Source organism: Eleginops maclovinus, chromosome 18 (assembly GCF_036324505.1).
Source record: "Eleginops maclovinus isolate JMC-PN-2008 ecotype Puerto Natales chromosome 18, JC_Emac_rtc_rv5, whole genome shotgun sequence".
Lineage (NCBI taxonomy): Eukaryota > Metazoa > Chordata > Actinopteri > Perciformes > Eleginopidae > Eleginops > Eleginops maclovinus.
Window position 1 is genome coordinate 25,777,416 of NC_086366.1, and position 24,723 is coordinate 25,802,138.

The window sequence follows — 24,723 nt, forward strand, 5'->3', positions numbered from 1 at the left end:
ATAGTATAACTTACTATAAGTTGTCTCAAAAAGGAGAGCCGTTTGCCATCCGAACACACACTGGTAGCTGGTGTTTGCTGACAACCAGCAAGACGCCTGCATAGCTGCCATGACCTAATCTTCTCTGGCAGCAGATCAGACGCCGCTGTATGAACCGGACAGTGCACAACAGGTTGATATAGGCCCCCATTGTACATACACACTGCATATACACACACATTCCTGATTCTTAATCACAAATGCACCTCATGAACTGCTTTCCAGCTGTGAACTGTACCTTAAACTTCCACTAACAGTATGTCCCAGTGTAACTGGACTCTATGTACTTTAATACTCAGTTTTTTCCCAGTGTAATACGAAACCTTTTTGTCAAATATATCTCTTCAGCAAATACAAGACTGTACAGGGATACAAACTAGTATGGCAAGGTTTCCAAGAGAACAGTGGTCAATGTTAAAAAGAGATACATAGTTTTGCAAAATGCCTAGGGATGACTCTTTATTTTAAGAATTTAAAGTCCACTGTCAAAACACCAGGGGAATACTTGTTTTGGCCCACCAACCAATATGACTAGTGGTTCACTAAAAAACCTTGTATTGTTGTATATGTTTTTAGTTGTGTGCTATAATTTACTTGAAGGACTGTATAGACTGTACCGCTGGGAAAACAAAAAACAGTTACTCATTGGCCATATTTCTCCACTCAAATACTGCCATTTCGTCAAAAAGAAAAAGATGAAACCCAAATTAACAACACAAACCTCATGTAATGTAATGTTCCCTCATGAGACTCTGACTTCTTAATAACTCTTGAACTGCAGCTTGCACTTGTTTGTACATGGACACGTGAAGGACATTGTAGCACGGCTCAAGCATTTTGACCATAGGTTTTTATTCGGTATTCTATCTTAGACGTAAGTACATGAGAGTATGTTAAGCAAATAAACACAGTGATAAACACTCTTTTAGTATGTGTTTTTGCTTAAGCACGACCTGAAACTGTGCGGGAAGGATATGTTCCAGCTTTTTGTCTTGTTCAACTAATTGACGAACTGGGGTGATGCTGTTCCATGTCCAGTCTTTTCATAGAACTACCCAATTCCAGTTGAACAATGACGGCATACTTTTAAGAAAAATAACGTTCCTATTGAGATTGAATAACACGGCTAATATGGCTAAGACGACTAGCATGCTACAGATGACAACACTGCTTGTATAAATAAACCTTTTAATTTTAAAAAGCCCTGATCAGACGGTGCCCTTTTTCGTAGCTTCCTTGTAGCTTGGGCTGTCTCCAGTAATTGTATTCCATGACAGCAAAGTGTTTTGTTTGCTGCTTTAACCTGTTTGTTTTTTTTCTCCACTTTACACATTTCTGGAGTGGCTCCCTGAACACTCTGAGTTACAAAAGCATCAGAATAGAGCAGTAACCCTGATGTCGTCAAAGGGTGACTTGATGGGACTGTTGCTGGATACCTGGAGCTATTAGACTTACTAACAATACTTGGACCAAGTAGTGTGCGTCAACACACTCTGCCTGAATGTGTAACATAGAGTTCTCATTGACTGTAATCGTGTATCATGCCTCAGGCTAAATATTTGACTACTGAGGAGCATGTCAGCTGCTGCTAACTGACTTGGTAGTGTAACAGAACCTCCTTTAACAAACACACGTGTCCTCTCTGTCATCTACGCAAACAGCACGAGCAACAACACAGAAAATAGAGTGTGCGTGCCTGTTGCCATCACATTCACATGCTGCGTGATAAACATCTTTATAATTATAGGACAAACCACATTTCTGGTGACAGGGAGGGAAACGATAACATGCTGCGAAACAAAACCCATGTCCCTCAAAGTGAAAGAAGGACAACATCCCCTTTAGCTAACCATGGCACACACCACCTCTGATCGACCGTGCATTCATACTGACGTCTGAACTGACTGAAAGCTCAGTTTGATGTGAGCCACAATCACACCCTGCCCTGACACACACACTGAGTCGTGTAGACTGCAAGAAGTGATAAGATTAATTGGCAGTGGTTTTGTCGCTGGTATTTGGCCCCGCTGTTTTATCTAATGAGGAAGTAGGGTGGCTCTTTCATGCTCCATGGTGACAAATGTCATCTCAGCTCTTTGAATAGTGAGTGCTGAGACTGCAGGCTGAAGCAGAGAGATATAAATCTTGTTTTGCTTGACTTGCCTTAGATATTGTACATGTTTTATTCTTATAAAGTTGCTCTGGTTTGAAACATCTAATTGAAAATTTTAAAAAATACTTTTGACATTCACTCAAGTACAATTTAAAGGTACTGTACAGGATTCTAACTGGACAACTAGGCAGCAATAACCGCATACTGTATGTGCCGCCAGCTCTTACCACTGAGAACCGGTTGCCCGAAGATAATGTTTATGATTGTATTTTATCGTTCACACATAATACACACACAAATGAAACCGGAACGCCTAACTGGAAGATTTATTTTAATGCCAAATGCAGCTGTAGCTACACAAATTCCAAAACACAATCATTCCTGACCACAACAGAGTAGTTAATCATCTTGCAGGGCTGCAGGAAGGAGTTCATATTTGAAGGAATTGGCAACATAATCAACAAGAGGCACAAATAAGGTCCTTCAGACTCCAGAGAAGGAGTGAAGTTTCGCAAAAACAAAAAACTCGTTTTAGACTTTGGGGAATTTCAACCATTCAAACAAAACCTTGTATGGAATTTAATGGAAAACATTTTACCTCAAACTTAACATCAACTCCAGTGAAACTATGGACGAAACTATGACATGTGGTACGCTCACAATGCAAAGAAGAGTTTTTGTGCAATGTCACCTTCCAAGGGGAGACCTTTTTTGTCTAGAATTTATACCTGCGTGTGTCACTGATGTTTGTGATTACAGCAGAGTTGTGACCCAGTTGTGATTCAGCTTATCAACATGGGTATTTCCCCCAACAATGGGTTACTTGACAAGGTCAGAGAAGAAATGACCCTATGGGTGTGTTCATGTTTGTCTGTATAAATATGGCACTCGATCAGCTCTGTACACAGTCACTGTTCCACACCACTGACTGTCACATTATCACAGGCTGAAGCTGTTTCCTCCAAAGGTCTTTAAACCTGGACTTTTAGCCAGGAAATGATCACAAAATTCCTGTATTTTCGAATGGAAATGGGATAGCCTGCATTATATTGGCATTGCAGGTATCTCGTTTGTTCCCCTACACCGGATGTTGGCCGTATTGAGCCATTAGGCAGATATGGGCTCAATCTCAATCTCAATACTTTTGACTATTTTTCGATGCAAATGTAGACCCTTTCAGTGAGTCTGCAGACTTTCCTGAAGGACTTGCCCTTAAAGCAAATGTATAACTTATTTAACGTGATTGTCCTGTCCTCTCAAAGTGTATGGGTGGAGTAGGAAAGAATCAGAACTAGGATATGAATCATTTTTGCCTAGGGTTGTTTCCAGCAGGGTGCCATGTCCCAAAGGTGTGTTCCATTTCCCCTTTTAAACTATTTTGAGCCCTTCGTAAACCCAATCACTTAAACACTTGAGCTGCGTTCACTGGTGATGTAAACAAAGCTAATGGGGGTTGGGGTGGTTACGATAAGGCTTGGGCTGAAGTGTAGTCTGATCCCAGCAAGTAGATAGCTTGCTTTCCAAGATTTTTTTTTGTTTAAGCCACGATGACCTGCCTGACCTCCCCTCGAGTGCCTCCAACAGGTCTTCAGATCTGAACTTTATTTGCAACAACAGTAACTATGATTGACGTACACTCATAGTTACCAAGCAAACTTCACACGATAACCATTGTCAGATTGTCATTTCTATGATATTTACTGGATATACAGCTCCAGAAAAATGAAGAGACCACTCCAAATCTTTCTTAAATCTTTATCTCTACATGTATGGCAGCCATTCCAGTGTCTGTTGAATTTCAATACAAAGAAATGTTGTCACTAGTTTATAGAATACAATAAAAATAAAGGAAATCATTTAACTCAAAGACATATATAAATAATCAAACAAGAGAAACTGATAATGCTGAAATGGTCTCTTAATTTTGTCCGCGGCTGTTTATGAGGCCCACAGAGGATAGTTATCAATTTCAGTGATAACATGACTTTCTAAGACTACTACAGTAAACTCGCCAGCTCAATAATAGATTCCAATTCCGTTCAAAACTGTGTAATGCTAAGATGATGAAATCAGCCTCTGGTGGGTGACAGCAGGACCTATATTATTGTATCATTTAAATCAAATGTATCATTTTCAGGGGGGAAAGATTTCACCCAAAGTCGTAAGTTGTCTCTTCAGGCTAAAACAAATCTTCACAGTTACGTCTGATGTCTATCAATGTAAGAGGGATGAAACGTACAGAAACTTTGAAGGAAGGCAGTCACCGGTGCTCAAGACCACGCTGTAAAGTGATTAAAAACATATGAAGCATATCGAGAAGATTATAAACCAAAACATGAAAAGTGATAAGTTGAGTAGTGAAACAGAAACTGAGTCCTCTCTCTACTCTACATGCCATATTCAGGTCATGTTTAAATAAAGGCTTACATGAAGCTTATCATATGTCCTGGGCTCTCTGTCTGCACTCTCTGCAAGGTCTTTTACTGCCAGTACGGTGTGTCAGCATGTTCCGTGTTATCATACCAGGTGTTGGAAAGTCTCTGTGTAAATGTCACACCGATACAAACTCTCCTGTTTCATTTTACCTGCTGCACAAAGACTTCCTCTCTGTGACTCTTTCTCACATTTCTATCTCAATCCATCAGGCGCAGATTCACTGATCAAAAGGGTTTGACTGTATATGTTGAGGGTGTGTACATTCCAGTTTTCAGTGGTTTGTTATCTCTGCAAGAGATTCCATAGACTTCAAATAACCAAGTCAAACGGCTGAGTCTTGTGTCAAAAGGCTGTAGTGCATTCTAAGTAAATGCGATCTATAGAGCACAGTAAATAAATACAGGAAATGAGCATGAAAGCTAATCTAATGGTTGAGGTGTCAGAAGTTTTTTGGCCTCTGTCTAGACAAGCAGGACAAATGAAAGACTAACTGCAGTCTTGAGAGATTTCTTTTTCTGAATTTCAGACAAAATGCATCATTCATTTGAATTTCATAGATTTCAAACTAAAGCTGGTTTCAATTCTCATTGAATATGGCAGCTTAGTCAGCAGTCAGTTTCCAAAGACACACACAATTTTCATCGCAATGTTTGGGAAACGATGCACAAAACATTCTGCTTGTAGTTTAATGCGTTGGAATGTTCCTGGTTACTAGTAGTTTAGGAATGACGAAAATTACTGCCCTGTTCCTGAAGTACTGATTCTGTAACTGTCGCTTTAAATTCGATAGGTTGGGACGTATCACGTGGGCGGGAAGTTGCCAGGAGTTCAATGTAAAGCCAGCCCACATTTCGGTTATTACGCCCTAACCGAAGCAAATCTCGTTTGTACCCTAATTTTTAGAGATGTGGGTAAGGAGGAAAAGAGAGAGGGTTGTATTTTCTGACAAGTTGTGAGTCTCCTTACACACCGGGGACACATATTTATGTATAAAAAAACAAGCAGAGACCTTTATGTCCACAATTAATTCCTGCATGTGTGGCTGATGCGTGTGATAACAGGTTACAGCAGAGCTTTGACCCAGTAGTGCATTTTGCATAATGGGGGACCTTTAACATGGGACAAAAACACTGGCCTCTTAGGAGGAAGCCCTGAGTTTGTTTCTTCACGCAAATAGATATACGTGCAGCGCCATAGTTTGATGTTTAGGGGCCAACAGCCAAGCTGCAATCTTCCATGGGTTGGGAGAAAAGGTCCAGTTATGGTTTCACCCATTCCATTTTAGTTGTATTTTTTGTATTCTTAGGTAGTTAATGAACAATGAGCACATTTTTTTTACCGAAACAAACCTAAAACGATTTAATGATTTATTTTTGTATTGATTATAAAGCATCCCATTTTAATGCTCTCTTCCTCTCTGTCTTCCTCTCTTGCAGATGCTCAGCAGTGCAGAGCAAACAGACCCCCTTTCAGCGCGAAGGTGGTGAAGCTCCACAAAGTCATTCCTGTGTTTAAGTGCGCGCATCCCAGAGGAGTCTTGTGTGTCATCAGGACCTTGAAACACACCCACACACCCACACACACACACACTGATGCTCAGCCTCTACTTTTTACAGTAGACCTTGCAGACCTCTAACCTCTGAAAGATTGATGAGGTCCTGTCCAGGCAGCGCCCCAGCACAGCGTTGATAAGGCAGCTTTAATTTCACCACATTTTATCCCTCAGGCCTTCTTTTATTGTCCTCTTTTCCTCCCTGCTGGGGGACGCAGGGGCTTGCTTTGAAGGGTGAGAAAAAGGAGGGATGGCAAGGCCACTGGGCGAGGAGGACATTGCTTTAAGAAACAGGAACAATGAAATGCCTCATAAATGAGAGTTATTTTTTCCTCATGTGGGACAGCCGTGTGGAAGCCAAGCATGAGCCTACTGTTGGCAGGTCTCTGTCAAACTGTTGGAGCTGGAACAGAGTGAAACTACAGAGAGACACTCAGAGCTGAGAGTTGCTTCACACAACCACACACAACCACACACACACACACACACACACACACACACACACACACACACACACACACACACACACACACACACACACACACACACACACACACACACACACACACACACACACACACACACACAGCAAACACAGTTGTTCCACACAGGACAATGTGCAACATCTCGTTCTGTGATGTGGACAGTAAGGTGGACCAGTTCTTCCAGCCCACGCTCTACATCATCGTCATCGTTCTGGGGCTGCCCACCAACTGCATGGCCCTGTGGGCTGCCTATATGCAGGTGAGGACACACACGCATGCACACATACACAAACATACACCAGCATCTGCTTCTGATAGCCATTCTGAATTTGCAGACACTTAGCCAAAGCATTGAGAAAGCTGCTGACAGAGCCGCTGTGATCACCCTACATATGATGTGAGCGACACACGGAGTATGGCACTGTTCTTGCTGCTGCTATCATACTCTTAGCAATGTGTGTTCCTACAGTGCTCCCTGTCCACTATCTCAGACTCCTGTAAGAATGCTCGTGTGAGCTTTAGTACCTTTCCTTCGTCTTCCCCACACCTAAAGAATGGGTAAATGGGCTGTACTTGTATAGCGCTTTATCCAGTCTTTACGACCCCTCAAAGCACTTCACATACTACAATCATTCACCCATTCACACCTCATTCATACAGAGCAGCACCACTTGCTCTAGGAACTAACTTTCATACACATTCATACATCGTACATGAAAAGGTTTCCAGATGAATCATGTGCGCAAATGCATTAATGTTTAACAAACTATTAACACATGTTATGTGTTTCCTAGCTATGTAAATGTACACATTTTTATTTAGGTTTGAATTTGACTTTGATAACCTCCTTAGTAATGCAAAAAAAGTATAACAATTATTTATCTCAATATTGTTATTAAGTTTGGATAACATGACCCCATGGACTAGACATACAGCCGTGGAAAAAATGAAGAGACCACTTCAGCATTATCAGTTTCTCTTGTTTTATTATGTATAGGTATGTCTTTGAGTTAAATTAATTTCTATTTTATTTTATTTTATAAACTACTAACAATTTTTCTCTGTGTTGGAATCCAACAGACACTGGAATGGCTGCCATACATGCAGAGATAGATAATGTTGACTGGTCTCTTAATTTTTTCTGGAGCTGTATGTTCATTCTTTTTAACAAAAAGGCACTGCTTGGTTATGATAAAATAAAAAATGTATTTTTTGTTTACATTTAATGAATATTTAAAACAAATATACCAGACGTTTTTTGGAGTAGCTTGTCTGCTTGCTTCTCTTTTGACTCACCTCCTGACTCTCACTGAGTCTTTTTTAACTACATATCCTGCTCACTGCTCTAAATCCTGAAGTCTAAACATTTTGTGAAAATCAGAAGAAGCCACTCGGTCTGCTGTCTGTGCCTGACATGGCTTATTACCTACAGTCATCAGAGGACTGGGGATATTTTCCCATAAGGCATAAAACATTTCCAGTGTTTCCCACAGACTTGTCAGTTTACTTTGGCAGCAGCAAACAGAATTGTTATTGACTTTTCATTCAAGCAAGTTCACCAGCTCACAAAAGAGTGACATTTCAACGCAGCGCTCTGCTTCCATCTCAGCATCGGGGTCGTTTCTCAAACTTTTAAACTCCAACTTTTTACATTCAGTTTGAACACATTTCTAAATGGTTAAAGTTGCTAGACGAAAACACTGACAACTCAGACCTGTCGATCACAGGGCAGCCGCGCCTTATCCTGTATTTTTTTCCTGTAGTGTGAAAAATGTTTACAAAATGAACATCATGTGTATTGAACAAATCTCGCAACTATCAATTAATATCATAACTCATCAATAAAATCTGTACATAGGTAATGAATGAAGTGAAACGTGTATTTGCTAGACTTCTAACAACGACACTCACCCCCTCTCGGTCATTACAATTATTGCAATTTAAGACATTTCTAAATTGGCTTTTCATTTCCACACCGAGGTTGCCGCCTGGCTAACAGCCACCAGCGTCATTATTGAACAAAGCATGAACATAGTTGGCGTGCTGTTTATTTACGAGGGGAGTTCTGCCTAAATATAAACATTGCAATATCAATACTGCATGGGAAACAGAGTTATCTCACAGTAGCTTGATTCCAATCCAAATACGGATAAATACAATTAGAAAAACTTAATGGATGTCATAAAATGGACAAGTTGATCTGCTGGCACTGTTCATATTTCTCTCTCTGATTTACTGTACAAGTCTTCATTTCCCTAATGCACAGTTTTTACCAAGTGCTCTGTAAGGATAATAGATTCAGACCTCATCAGTTCTTTGAAGACTTTGCATGTTTTATTATTTTTTGAACATTCAGGAAGTCAAATGATGTGTAGATGATAAGAATACACTCATAATTTGCATTTTATTTAGTTTGCAAAAAATGGAAACATGTGCACGGCTTGCCTCAAAATCTTCTCACTAACTAGCTTTTATGCTAAAGCACAGAAGTTGTACAAAACACTCTTTACCATCTCCTTGAACTGGAAATCTTCACCCTTCTCCCATCTCATCTTCATCACATTCCTCCCTCCAGGTACGGCAACGCAATGAGCTTGGCATCTACCTGATCAACCTGTCCGTGGCGGACCTCCTCTACATCATCACCCTTCCTCTGTGGATCGACTACTTCCTGCAGCACGATGACTGGATCCACGGTCAGGAGAGCTGCAAGTTGTTCGGCTTCATCTTCTACACCAACATCTACGTCAGCATCGCCTTCCTCTGCTGTATATCACTGGACAGGTACCTGGCCGTGGCATATCCTCTGCGCTTTGCAAAGGTTCGACGAATCAAAACGGGTACGTTGGGTTTACTCCTTAAATATTTAAAGGCATCCTGGGTACTGGATTTCATTTGGTTTTTGCAGGGTAAAGATATTCCATGTGATCATTAGTTCCCAAAAACAGCTGCTGAGAACGGAGAGGATGTGCGTCTTCAAACTTGACATTCCCTGACATAACAGGAAATTCAGTTTGTGTAGAGATAAGATCACTTCAAAAGAAGTTTTATAAATATTTAATTTAACTACGACTAAAGTAATTACTTTTATTAAAACGTAATGATGCGAGACTTAAGCTAAGAACATGATCATGGCCCCACATTTTTCTAGAAAGAAAAAATGATGTAATTGATTAGATATGTTTGACCCCAATTGGAAAAGCATTTAGGAGGAAATCTCTTCATATGGTGACAGTGAGGCACTAAAATACCATTTTATAAGATAACTATATTCTCATTGATGACAATTTATATTGAAAACAGACTAAATGAAGGCCTACTGTTTGGTGAAGTTAATGATTACGTCGGTACATGGTGTACAATTGTCTTTGTCCGTTGAAGATTGAAAGGAAGAACACTCTATAAGCTGTGTTTGTGTGTCTTTTTTCCTCCATTACAGGACAGTATTTACAAAGAGCTTTCTGCAAAGTGGATTATTTTCTCACTCCTCTTTTTTCCTTCCCTCTCCTGAACCTCCCACAGCGATCCTGGTCAGCGCCATGGTGTGGATTATTGAAATCGTAGCAAACTCTGCTCCTCTCTTCCACGACGAGCTATTCCAGGACCGGTTCAACCACACATTCTGCTTTGAGAAGTATCCCATGCAGGACTGGGTGGCAGGGATGAACCTCTACAGGACATTTCTGGGCTTCCTCGCTCCATGGACAGCCATGCTTGTGGCTTACCGTGGGATTTTAGTAGCTGTGCGCTGCAACGTCTCGACAGAGCGCCAGGAAAAGGCCAAAATTCAGCGTCTGGCTTTGAGTCTGATACTGATTGTTTTGCTGTGCTTTGGACCGTACCACATTCTGCTCCTGGTGCGGAGCGTGATGTTTCTAAACAAGCCATGTGACTGCGGTGCAGAGGAGAAGCTGTTTGCGGCATACCATGTATCGTTGGCACTGACCAGCCTCAACTGCGTCGCCGATCCCATTTTGTACTGTTTCGTCAATGAGGGGGCTCGGCATGATGTCGGCCGAGCGCTCTCAGCTTTGCTTTCTGCAGCTTGCTACAAGGGCTCCTCTTCCTCACCATCGCACGGCGACATACTCAACGCTGGTTCAGTGACTATGGAAACGCCGCTGGCAGCAAAAAAGCAGCCATGTGTATACGCCGATGGAGCCAAGACGAGCAGCTACAAGACAGAACTGGTGGCTCTGAAGGAGGAGTGTCTACAGATGACGATCCTCAGTGTTAGGAAGACTCAAACCTGAAGCCCACTTCAAAGGTCCAAACTCCTTATCTCAGTGGATGGAGAATGCCCCCGACACTGAGAGGGTCCAATGTCTTCTGGCCTGTTAGGCTGAGATGAGAAGCATTTTCTGAGGCTGTGGGTGATTTGCCCCACCAATTCCATTAAATGGCATTGACAAGCCAGAAGGGTAATGAGATTTCTGAAATAAACAAGACATATCGTCGGTCGTCACGGTACAAGCCTGTGCGAGTTCAAAATGCTCACACATCTGAAAGCAAAGTTGTTTTAGTTTGGTCTTAGGTTGGCACTTGGACAGGCCAAAAACTACACATTCTTATTCCAGGTTCCAATTCCAGTTCTTAATTAAATGAAAAATTCCAGGTTACTATTCCAATTCCAGTTCTAAATTCCAATTCTATTCCATTTTCCAATTCAAGTTCAAGTTCTTAACTCCAATTTCAGATTTCACCAATTCCAATTGCAATTCTAAATTCCAATTCCAGGTTCCAATGTATTTTTCCACATTCCAAACATGTCTATCTTTTATGCTGCAACGTTTTTAGCGCTGACATTGACAGCTCGTCAGTCATAAGCTTTAAAGCAGGGGTGTCCACATACAGAAACACATAGAAAGGTCTGGGCCCTCACCAAAGGTGAGGTATATTGCCTCACAAGTTGAGTTATAAGTTAGCAACATTAATCAAATGTAGGTACATTTTTCTTTATACTTGAATATGCTTTAAGAAACATCTCAGCTCTCCGTAGGGTTTCAGTTATTTAGTTGGCAGCTCAATTCTCAAAACAGGAGCCTCAGATTGTTGATAATAAGGGGAAATATGAAGGGTCTATTTGCAGTTTGTTATGCCAATAAGTTGTTGGGCTATGATCTGTTTGAAACATTTTTCAACTTTAATTGACTCAATTGATTTGAAAATTGGTTTTATTAACACATGAATACTGTGTAATATATTATTTGTACATATTTAATATATTTAACAAGTTTCAGGTGTGGACATATTCCATTATACTTTTAGCATTTGCTGAGGGCCAATTAAAATTGGGCCGCGGGCCGCATTTGGCCCCCGGGCCGTACTTTGGACACCCCTGCTTTAAAGGATATTCTGAGGTAGTGTTGACCGAGTTGAAGTGACCTACTGGTGGTGCTAAATGAAAAGTCACGGGATCTCTTTAAGTCCTCAGTATTTAGACCAAAAATGTCTGTACCAAATCCATCCAGTAGATGTTGATATTTCAGTGTGGAGCAGTGTAGTACCGACAGATCAACAGAGCAGCTAGGCCAGCAGGTATTTACAATGCCACAGGAAGATGTCCTTGAGTATTTAAGTTGAACTATTTAAAAAGAGCACATTCTGCATGGATGAGCATTTTTAGTGGGCCGAGAAGAGAGACTGCATGGACAACCAACCTTCACAAAGGGCAATTTAAGAAGATTGGATTCTGACACCCAAATGCACCACTGAGCAATATGGAAAAAGAGCAGAATGGTAATAAAGAAGATGTGTATTACTGTTTGATAAATCTTTTCTCAAGCTTGTCGGAAATGTCTTAACCGTTTCATTGTTTTTCTTGACGAAGTATTGAAGCCTTATAAAGTACCTCAGCTTGTTAACTGTGACAGCAAAAAGGCTTAGAGTAGATGTGTCTCTAATGTAATGTGAGCAATGTTTCTCTCTTTTTTACCATAGGCAGCAAAAGGTATCACACTGAAAAAGTCCTTAACCAAAGCCTGCATTCAGCTCAGTTTGAAAGTCAAATGTATCAGTTGTTTAAACTCCATTAGGTTGAGGGCAAGGAAGCACAGAAAACAACATCCAAGACTACCCTCAGTTCACCGGAGAACGTTTACATTCCCATGTTCAGACAGATTAGTCCCCAAACCTCCTTATTTTACTTTTAAATACACACTTTTTTAATTTAAGTTTCCTCATCACATAAATTAAACTAACTATTAAATAAAAAGTTTCACATCTTCGTTTCCCCTGAGGCAATTTTTGTAAATTCTTTCTGGATTCAAGCAACAATCCTGGCTGCTGAGAGTTTGCCTTTTTGGAAAATACTTTGACCTGTCAAAAGTGAAATGCACAAATCAAGACATACTTTACTCGATACCCATATAAAACTAACCCTAACCCTAACTGTATTTCCAGTGGTAAGAACTGTGGCAGCAGTCTATATGGTAGTGTTTTATTTAACATTTGTTGTATTTATTTTTTACTGCATGTTTGCCTTTTCTTTTGTAAGTGAAGCTGTAATAGCTGCCATACTTTGCCATACATTTAATGTACTGTCTGATTCACTCGATTTTGAGTAACTAGAGCCTAGAAAAGAGGGGTTTTAAAATCTGTTCCTATGATGCACATCCAAGATCTCAAATCACACTGACCTGAGAGGTTTTCCCTTTTTTAAATTGGCAGCTAATTTTCACAAAGATCAACTTTGTTTTGGCATTTGTTAACCAAAACGTAGAATATCTGCTTCTTCAAAACAACACCCAAAGATAGGATAGTACTCATTGCTCCTATGTGCACTTTTTTTTGGAAAATCTTTGGTAATAACATTTCAACAAATTGTCTGTTTACAGGTTGTCCCGCTGTATGTTCAGATTTATAACAACGTACAAACTGTTCTTATAGGAATGCAAGTAAGTCTGAAATAACCCCCGTCCCACACAGCGATTTCGTGTTGATAAGCAAACCAGTGTCTATGTTACAGTTCCACAGGCTTACAATTATGCTTTAAGGTTTTTTCGGAAACCTTTAATTTTATGTGGTCTTGGCACAAAAGCATTCATCTAGTCAGTTCCCATGATGTTATGGCAGGTTTCTAAACGCTGCAGTGAACCATTGCTTTTGTTGTGCATCTGCATGTCAGTGTGAGAGAGGATGTACCGGCTGTCAAAAGATGTTTTTGTACAAAAATGTCAGTGAGAAATAAATGATGCATACAAACCATGCATACCGGTGTGTTCATTTACTTTGCCATCTACAAGTGGAGAAAACTGCATGGAAACAGTTGTAATCCATTTCAAATTGAAATTAACTGAAGCAGTTACACCGTTTTTCAACATATGGTGTTCCTTTTTGTCAAATATTTTTTTCCTCCAAATCTCCAATTTGGTTGTATCAACATTGTACTCCGACTGAAATGAGCATCTTTTGGGAAAGCTATGATATAGGTATAGCCCGATTAAATAAGTGAAAAACGATACGCCAAACTATGTTCTGTATATCAATGGACATTAGGAACTAACCTCTTGTTGACAGAGATTATCACAAACTATTTAAGCTGTGCTTCATTTCCAACCAAGGGCTGGCTGGGAGTGGGGGTGTTAGAGTTAGGGTTAGTAGGGTTAGATAGAATCCTATATCCGTGTATTTTTTTACTCGATCTGCAGCAGTGATGAAAAATAAGCAACTGTTTCGAACTTAATAGCTTTTCAGTTTAATGCGAGATTGTTAGAAGACACTCTGATAAAAAAAACAAATATGTGTTTTTCAATTGAAGCTGCAGCCATGATGAAAAAGAATCGGAAACTAATTTGAGTAATTTCAGTTTTCGTGCACAGTTAAATGCTGTTTTCAGCTTCTCAAATATGTCTGTTTTCTACTTTTCTCTGTTTTATAACATGTTAAACTGGGTTGGATGACACTTTGTTCGACATGTTTATAGGAAGCACGCTGAGATCTCAACATAATGAAACCTATCAGTGAGATGGCAGAGCATAAAAAAGAAAACGGCTCATGATGCATGTCAACAGCCTTGACAAGTCGAGGTCGGGCTCGTGTGTGCTACAAATCACACACTTTGGAACAAAAGCGCTGCGCATTCCTGCAATGCTGCAAGTCTCCCCCGATAACAGATCACAGTGCTGACCAGCAGCCTGGACAGCAGTTTGGGATGCTGCCAGCACAAAGTCACCTTCTTCACTCCTCACTCCATCCTGCTCACTCCCAGAGCGGCACTGCTAATGAATGACCTGAAGGACAAACTGTACAATACCTGTCCGGTGTATCTATTTGCATGTGTTTAGCTCATTTGTGCGTGTCCTTTCTATTGTTACCCCGTCTATCAGAGTGAACACTATATTTACAAACTGTCCTCATGGGGGTGGACACATTCTTACTGTGTTCTACAAGATGCCAGTGTGTTCCTGTAGGTGCGTGAGGAAGAAAGCAAGGACAGAGCTATAGAGAAGTACTAATGGAATTGTGTTACATGCAAGGATGAGCGTATTTAGAATTCAAACAGTGAGCTTCTGTATATTCCTGATTCACTGTGTGTGGAAGAAAAAGAAAAGGGAGTGTTCACAGACGCCTTAATGTTCTTGAGAGAAGAAAGGACATAACTCTCTGAGGGAACATTGTCTTTCGCCCTCTATGCTTCACTGCTCACCTCCACTATGGATCTGACTCTATATATAACAGCTGTTATAACCAAAAGCTCACCTTTTTACGACAGTGATTTATTATCCGGTGATGATACCGAAACACCTCCGCAACATTAAATATGGTTGTGCTGTTACTTTCATGGGATAATAAGATATAAGATAATACTAATTCATTTCATATACATTGTTTTTTGATAAAATAAAGTAACTGAATCACAGTGGGGTGAAGGGACGCACTGCACTTCCCTTACACTTTTAAAAAAAATGTCAATCATTTAAAATGTAATTTAATGTTCAGGTATATAATTATTCATTACATTTGGATATATCAAGGGAGGGGAACTTTAAAGGTTCTAGCCTTTGGAATATATTTCAATCTGAAATAGTTTTCACCAAAATATCAGAATATAAAATACACTAAGAAGACTCATAATTAAATTATCTTGCACAAAAATAGGACTTTTATGAATCCCTCAAAAAAAATAACACAATTTCAATCTTAAGCTAGCTCTGTTTAGCACATGGTGAGCTGTTTATGCCTCCTACAGCTGTGACCAATGTGACCCAGAATCCATTTTTAAGATGCATGGTGTAATCTTATTAGGAATGGTATTCAGTGGTATTTCCATCCTGGGGAAGAAACAGGTCACTAGCTCCTTAAAAGGCCAGACACATGTAAAACACAATACAAATAGACGCATTTTGCTTTTGGATACAAAACATGCCACTGTCCACAAGTCCAGAACATTATGATATCATGTTTGGAAGAGTTCAGGGTCTTTGTGGGCTTATCAAAGTCTTTTTAGCTGAAAGTTACCATGTTACCATTCAGATTCACATGGATTTACAACCGGTATAGACTATTGAGTTACTATACCTGTCTAAACAGAGAGAAGGGTGGTCAATTATGGTGAGTCAAACTCAGCTTGTATTGACAGTCTGGACAAAGTGTAAGATGAAGCCCTCGAAGATAAATTTAATCTTGATTTCCCCTTACCTGCAACACATTTGAAAGGCTGAAATTATCTGCCACAGATGATACCAGATGATGAGCTACGCAGATGATACTCAACTGATCCTGTGTTTTACCTAGTCTGAAACCCATGTGGTTGCATGCTTCTCTCCATTAATGTCTTACTAACATCTGTCAGTGGTTGTCTGCACACCAACTTGAAGCACAACCTAGGCAAGGCAAAGCAAGTTTATTTATATAGCACCTTTCAAAATAAGGCTATTCAAAGTGCTTTACAAACATGAAAGACATCAAGAGCAGTAAAAAATAGTGCAGCATAAACACATTAAAAACAGTCATTTAAAAACAGTCATTTAAGAGCAAAGATAATGAAATAAACACAACAGGTATAAAATACATGAATAAAAGTCACAGTGCAATGTTTGATCAGAACAGTTCAATTAAAAGCAGCAGCAAAAAGAAATGTCTTCAGCCTGGATTTAAAAGTAGTAAGAGTTGCAGCGGACCTGCAGGGTTCTGGGAGTTTGTTCCAGATATCTGGAGCATAATAACTGAACGCTGCTTCTCCTTGTTTAGTTTTAACTCTGGGGACAGAAAGCTGACCCATCCCAGAAGACCTGATAGTTCTGGATGGTTCATAATGTAGCAGGAGATCACAAAGTATTTTGGGCCTAAACCATTCAGTGCTTTATAAACCAGCAGCAGAACTTTGAAATCAATTCTCTGACAGACAGGAAGCCAGTGTGAAGACCTCAGAACTGGAGTGACTTGGTGTTAGTGAGGACACGAGCCGCAGTGTTCTGAATCAGCCGCAGCTTTCTAATGGATTTCTTAGTGAGACCTGTAAAGACACCGTTACAATAGTCCAGTCTTCTGAAGATAAAAGCATCGACAAGTTTTCCAGATCCTGCTGTGACATTAGTCCTTTAATCTAGATTTGTTCTTCAGGTGATAGTAGGCGGACTTAGTGATTGTTTTAATGTGACTGTTGAAATTCTGGTCAGAGTCCAGGACTAACCGGCGTTAGCTGTTGTTTTGAACATTGCTGACTGAAGCTCAGCACTGACCTTTTGTCGTTCCTCCTTCGCTCCAAAAACAATTACCTCGGTTTTGTCTTTGTTTAATTGGAGAAAGTTCTGATTCATCCAGTCATTGATTTGTTCAATGCACTTACTCAGTGTTTGAATTGGAGCATAGTCTCCTGGTGAAATGGTAATGTAAATGTGTGTATCATCTGCATAGCTATGGTAACTTGTTTTGTTGCTTTTCATTATCTGAGCCAGTGGAAGCATGTAGATGTTAAAGAGAAGAGGCCCCAAGATGGAGCCTTGAGGAACCCCACATGTCATATTTGTCAGCTCTGATGTGTCGCTGCCTATAGAAACAAAGTGTTTCCTGTGCTTTAAGTAGGATTCAAACCAAATTAGAACTGTTGCCGAAAGTCCCAACCAGTTTTCTAGTCAGTCTAGCAGTATGTTGTGGTCAACAGTGTGAAATGCAGCGCTGAGATCTAAAAATACTAACACTGAGATTCTGCCACTGTCTGTGTTTAAGTGGATGTCATTGAAGGCTTTAACAAGAGCAGTCTCAGTGCTGTGGTGCGGTCGAAAGCCTGACTGGAACACATCAAAACAGTTATTTGCATCCAAGAAATTATTCAGTTGTTTAAAAACTACTTTTTCAATGATTTTATCTAGAAATGGGAGGTTTGATATGGGCCTGTAATTATTCATTGCTGAAGCGTCCAGATTATTTTTTAAGAGCGGTTTAATGACTGCAGTTTTCAGGGCCTGTGGAAATACACCTGAGTGAAGAGACCTCTTTACTCTATGAAGTAGCTCTGAGGACATGCTATGAAAAGGTATATATCATAGGTATAATATCAAGGCAGCAGGAGGAGGACTTCAGATGTTGAATAATGTCCTCTAGGTTAGGCTCTAGGCTTGATCATTAATCTGATGGAATTGTGTCATGGTGTTTGAATTGATTTTAAGTGGACATGAGGACAACACATTTGCTGTACCTGATACAGAAACACCAACTGCCTGTCTGATTTTCTGAATTTTGTCAGTGAAGAAGGAAGAAAATTCATTGCAGGCCCTGGTGGATTGAAATTCAGAGCCTACTGACATTTTTTAATTCCAAATTATAAAAGCCAAGTCTTCCTTTATAGATTTCAAAGTGAACCTAGAGATTTGTTTTTCTCCACCTGCGTTCAGCTTTTCTAGACTCCATTTTTTCTGTTCTCACGCTCATGGCTTTTCTCCATGGAGATATTTTCTTGCCACATACCTCCTTTACCTTAGTATGAGTAATGGCATCTATAACATTTTTTACTTTTGAATTAAAAGTATCGACTAGCTCAGAGGTTCCCAAACTTTTTTTGCGGCGCACCCCCCTTCTACGTCCCAACCGGGTTGACGCACCCCCCCAAAAAACGCAAAAAATTAATTCAATTGTGTTTTATCGCCATATAAATAACTTTGTCATGAGACGTTCCACTTGACAGTTTCCCTGATTTCAGCCAGTTAATCACATTTGAAAGAATGAATGAAACGAGTTGGCGCATATATCCTAGGCTACAGTGAAACAGTTTCTATCAAAAACTAATAAATTATAGTTTTTTGATTTAAAATAAAAGGGATCACAAAGGGAATGTTTATTTTTCCTGTTTTTTATTGTAGCCTATGAAAAAATCCCACTTAAAAAACAACACTGTAATATTTTTACACCAGACCACCATTACATGTTTCATCTCACGCACCCCCTGGTGGCGGGGTGCGCACACCACACTTTGGGAATCCCTGGACTAGCTCATTTACTGAGATGTTAGCGAGGGCTAGTGTGGGAGAACAATTCTGAACAAACATTTCCCTTGTGTTTTCAGATAAATCTCTTTTTGAACATTTTTGTGTACAGAAATAGAGCTCTCAAAGAAAACACAAGAATGATCAGAGAGTGCAACATCAGTCACTGCAACCTCAGAGATGTTCAGACCCTTTGAGATGATCAAGTCTAGTGTGCCCCTTGTTGTGCGTCGGAACCGTTATATGCTGGGTCAGTCCATAGTTATCAAGAACACAAAACAGTTCTTTAGCCCCTCTGTCCTCGGGCTTGTCAACATGGATGTTAAAGTCACTAACAATGACTAGACGGTCAAAGTCAATACACATTATAGACAGCAGTTCAGCAAAGTCATCAAAAAAGCTTGCGCAGTATTTGGGGAGTCTATAGATGTTTAGGAACATAGCTCGAGAGGAGCATTTCAGCTGAAGCGCCACATATTCAAAAGATGGAAAGGTTCAATAAGAGGTCTGCTTGCATTGACGGGAATCATTGAACAGAATAGCAACTCCACCCCCTTTCTTATGCATTCTAGCCTGACTCATAAAACTAAAGTTGGGAGGGGTTGATTCGATAAGAACAGCTGTGCTGTTACTTTGGTCTATCCAAGTTTCAGTTAAAAACATAAAATCCAGATTGTGCTTAGTGATAAAATCATTGATTAAAAATGTCTTTCCTGCTAACGACCTGACATTTAATAAAGCTAGTTTCAGCTTGTTGAATACAATATCAGTCTGATTTAGTGTGACAAGCTGTGACTGACGTGGAATCGCAGCTAAATTTGATAGATTCACACTAACAGTTGAGCGCTTTCTGTTTCTAAGCTGATTCACCGTTCTTAATCTATAACCTTTCAACACAAATATCGGCCAAGCTATTGGCAGGCAGGGTACCGGCATGTTCTGGAAAGAGTTTAGAGTGCCATACGCCCTTGATCCTGGACCCAGAACATATCAGTTATAGCTTGTTGCCTTTTCTACACACACATCCTTATCAGGCTCCAGAGACAGCTGATGCGGTCTCTAAGGGGGAGGAGGTGGTGCACGTTTTGGCTTGGTTGATTGTGGTAGGTATAGTGATTAATACGGGGGAGCTGGTGCACGTGTCTGCTTTGGTGATGGTAGAAGGCGCCGTTGAGGGACGGGGGTCAGCTTGCGAATCTCCTGAACCTAGACAAAACATCCCCCATCCATGACCTTTCTATCAACATCGGCACTACTGTTTCCCTAAATCAGACAGCAAGGTATCTAAGTGTGACACTTGGTGACCAACTATCCTTCACTTCCAACATCGCTGCTACAACAAGCTCCTACAGATACACTCTTTAGAACATCAGAAGGATACGTCCGCTTCTGAGCCAGAAGGCATCACAGGTTCTGTTCGAGTCTCTTGTCATCTGACGTCCTGACTCCTGCAACTCCCTCCTGGATGGTCTACACACAAGCCATCCGACCTCTAAAGCTCATCCAGTATTCAACAGTGCATCTGTTTTTCAACCTACCTGAACTCTCCCACACTACATCGCTTCTTGGTTGTCTGTAATGGTTACCAATTGCTGCCCAGTTTTACTTTTAAACACTGGTACATATTTTATATGGCTCTAGCCTTACCCACATCCAGGACATGGATGAGCCATATACTCCAACACATGCAATTCGGTCTACATCGGCAAATCGGCTTTCTACTCACTCACTGTGGACGGGACCAAGGGACTACTCAACAAAAACACGCCTGTTTGCAATCTTGGCTCCCAAATGGTGCAACAAGTTCCCCATTGATATCAGGACAGCGGAAAGTCAACACATCTTCCATCGCAGATCAAATAATACAAAAATAAATCAAATCAAAAAAATCAAATCTGTACGTTTCAATTAAGGTTTGGCTTAGCGTAAACCAATGTAGGAGCACTTATGGTTTGGCTTATTGAATGCTAATGTACCTTCAGGATTCTTGCTTTATTAAGTATATTTTATTCACGTTTAAATGCAGTCATTTTAAGTTGCTTTGAATAGAAGAAGTTTAATCTAAAAAGTTTTTATTTTTAACATGTACAATATAGTGGTTAATGTGATTATCTAGTTATTGGGTTTTAACATTGATCTGAAATGGTTAAAACATACTGTCTATTAAATATATATATATATATATATATATATATATATATATATATAAATAGAGTTTATTTTTATTATATATTGTTTTTTTTGTATTATATGTTGTCTGGATAAGGTTGTTGTAGTAATTTGGGCAGGACTTCCTGCTCTGGCCATGACTATGGCAGGATCCTCTAGGAATCAGGTGAGTTGAAGCTGCTGCCTGTGTACACATCAGACTCAGAAGCTTCTTTACAAACTCTCTCATATTTATTCAAATGATCCACAAACTTTTTATTCATATCTGGAGCCAATGCTCATTTGAAATACAAATTCATTGCGACTGAATCACACGGAGACTTTAGGTTCTGGGATTTAAGTTAAAAGAGGTCAGACATAGAATTGCAAATGAACATCCATAAATAATTTGCTCCTGAACTTTTATGGTCAAGGCATTTGCATGAATGTGGGAATCTACCGGGCGAGTGCACTAAATAAATTAACATTTATGTATTTGTTTGGCTGTGTGTTCATTAAGCTAGTTTATATAACTTTATCTTGTTATACTGCTATTTCAATTACTCTTGTGCACGCATTTTATGGTAAATAAACTTGCAGGCAGCCTGTTCTACCCCTGCTAATATTATTTATTACCTTTCCCAGGATGACTCTGAACAATCCTCAGCTGTCAAACCCTATTGAGGTTGTTATGGAGAGAATGGAGTCCACAGAGGACAAATACAGAGAGCCATGGTTCTTTTCCTTATTCTGACGTGTGTCTCAAATTCCCATCCCTCTTGTCTTACCTGCACTTAAGGGAGATGTAAGTTGAGGAGGAGAGGAAGAGACACAAGGACAGGGCAGCCAAATAAAAAAATGTGGTCCCATAACGTCAGTGACATCAGTTACTTATCTATGATGCACAGCTGTATGTCAGATGCAAGAGGTGGCTTGTGTGTCATGACTTCCACATAATAGGACACAGGGATTACTCACTCTAAACTCCTCCAGAAGCCTCCTTTCTCCTCAATCCGGGTCCCTTTAAGTTCTTTCAATGAATAGAAGATCCACAAAAATGGCAGGGGGGGGCTATTACTACAAAGTGGGGAATATTAAAAAAGGCCAGGAATAGAGTGGTGGAGTGATTGTTGTGCCCATTTGTATGTTTTGAGCACTAGATGGCGCAATGGGGCACTGCATATATAGCTGACCTCAATGTCACAGGTGCGGGTGATTGGAACTGGGAAGAGCAACAGTTTTTTGACCGTGTAGCTGTACTCGCTGTTTTTCTTTGGAAATAAATGGTATTGATAAAGCTTAAACTTTGTCGTTAATGGAGATTACATGCGGCCAATTAGTTTGCCCAGTTTGCCAATCCCTCAGTGATATTGAGTGGCAATAGTCACCACAGTTCACACAAATTTTGAGGCCTAAATGCAATTGGAAGAAGTGGAAAAGCTAACATTAGCTACCTGAGTCACCACCGCTAAGCTTAAGGCGGACTCGTGTTTAGCATGATGATTAGTTGTCTTTTTTAGTCACTTGTTTTTAAGACACATATGAGCTTCAGACTTTTACTAGTGGGGTATTTATTGACATAATTAATTGTTCTAAACACAGATCTTATTTTATGCATCTTAACTGAAACACTTTTTTGACTTTGAACCTTTGAACCGGAAGCGGTAAAATGCTGACTCATTTCCGGGTTTTAGGACTGATTATTGAACCACTTTAAACAAACATAATTATTTGGTTGCTAAACTTTCCATGAAACACACTAAGAACTTTCATTGTGTGAGTGTGATAATTGAGTAATCAATAACTAGGACATACCAAGTTATTGGGGCAAAAGTCTGTTAGAATGTTGGGTGCTCGAGCAAGGCACCAAACCCCTCACTGCTCTGAGCTCCTTCTATTGAGCAGCAGCAGACAACATAGTGACAGCAGTGCATGTATATAAGTCCTGTGTGTGAATTTTGGGCCATGTGTGATAAAATATAACTTCCCCAAAGTGATTCATATAGTTATTAAGTTTAAACAATGCCAGATCTAACATCACAGAAAAGAAAGGACAACAGAAACAACAATTCTCCTGTATCTGCAGAAAAGTCCGATTTATTTCTAAAGAGTGTAGGTATGCTTCAACCGAAAAGTCCAAAGCTGTGATATTTTCCTGCTGATTGTAGCAATAAAAAGACCTGTGTCCATGTCGAGGTGAAATTGCTTCAGTGATTTACAGTTTTTTCTCGCGGTATTGAGCGGTGAGTCACCAAGCAGCTTCAGCCTTAAAGATTCACAGGATTCATGTTCTCTGTGTGTGTGTTTTTTTTCTAGTGAGGACCTAGAACTATTTTAGTGGGGAATTACTCACACTGAGTTGAGCAGTGAACAACACAGTTATTTAAGACATGCTGGACAGTATGACCAAAGTGAAAGTGTACAAACAATGTGTTACTACGAAAACATTGAACTTAACATTAAGGATGTATCAGGACTATGGGCAAGAGTCTGATTGGTGGCCTCTGGCAAAATTATAATGCCCACTAACATGAATCTTAAGCAGGTATTATGAGAATGAACTTTCCATTTGTATTCACACAAAGCAAAATAAAATGACTCTAGTAAGGATAACTAAAAATGGAATCCAAGGATAAATGTATGAGGTGGAAAAACATTTGTGCTTGATCATATACAATTCCTACATCAAATGTAATCTGTATCCGACATTGGTTTGCATAATAAGTTAAAGGCCAAAAATGTTGTTTGTTCAGTTTGGTGTGTGTCTGCAATGCGTCTTACTGATAGCTCTACATGAGTAAATGCATTAATTTGATCATCGATTAAGCCCATTAACGTATGTGAGGAGTGATGGAACATGCAGCGCTATCAGGGAAGATTGTAATGCTTACTACGCAATTCTCAAGTTGTTGCCACTGATTTCTGGAGTTTTTCAAAGTAGCCAATGCAATCAATTCAATTCTATTTGTTCTGACATCAATTGTTTGTGCTAACATTTCTAAAACCCTAATTGTAAAAACTGTCTACTCTGCAGGACACTCAAATTAAACATTTTCCAAGAACCACCGGCATAAATATCTCCAACAATTACAATGGTGGCATACTGGTGGAGCTGTGCTCATACTGCTCTTATTTCCTGATTCAATTCCAAGCAGGACTGCCAATGACATTGTACTCTTCAATGTACTAACCACTCTGTAATGTTTGATTGAATGGGTACAAACTGCAATTAACACCTCCTTAAAGTCGCAAGTGTATCGGTTGCTTTTCACTTGCACATCTCACGCAAAAGATAAGTTCTTATTTGAATCTTTGCATCAATTCTTCACCTGCTATTTTACGTTCGATTTCCAATAAAAAGGTTTTGCTTTTGTTTGCAATTCCAAAGACTTTCCCTTCACTATTGCAGGACACTGGAACTGCTTGGGTTGAAGGAGCTGCAGTGATTATTCAAAGCATAGACTGTCTATGATTCAAAGTCATCTATCACCTACAGTACATTGTATGTTTACAGCGACTGGACAACTT

At 39.9% G+C, this 24,723-nt stretch overlaps 1 protein-coding gene across 1 annotated transcript in view; it reads left to right on the top strand.

Annotated features, from left to right (window-relative positions):
• gpr4 (G protein-coupled receptor 4) overlaps positions 1-13,831 on the top strand; it is a 48,299-nt gene extending 34,468 nt beyond the window's left edge. Inside the window, exons 2-4 of the mRNA XM_063907697.1 lie at positions 6,025-6,884; positions 9,201-9,465; positions 10,148-13,831. Of these exons, the coding sequence (XP_063763767.1) occupies positions 6,756-6,884; positions 9,201-9,465; positions 10,148-10,878 (1,125 nt within the window). The 5' untranslated portion in view covers positions 6,025-6,755 and the 3' untranslated portion in view covers positions 10,879-13,831. The remainder of the gene's footprint in view (positions 1-6,024; positions 6,885-9,200; positions 9,466-10,147) is intronic.
• Positions 13,832-24,723: the final 10,892 nt, after the last annotated feature.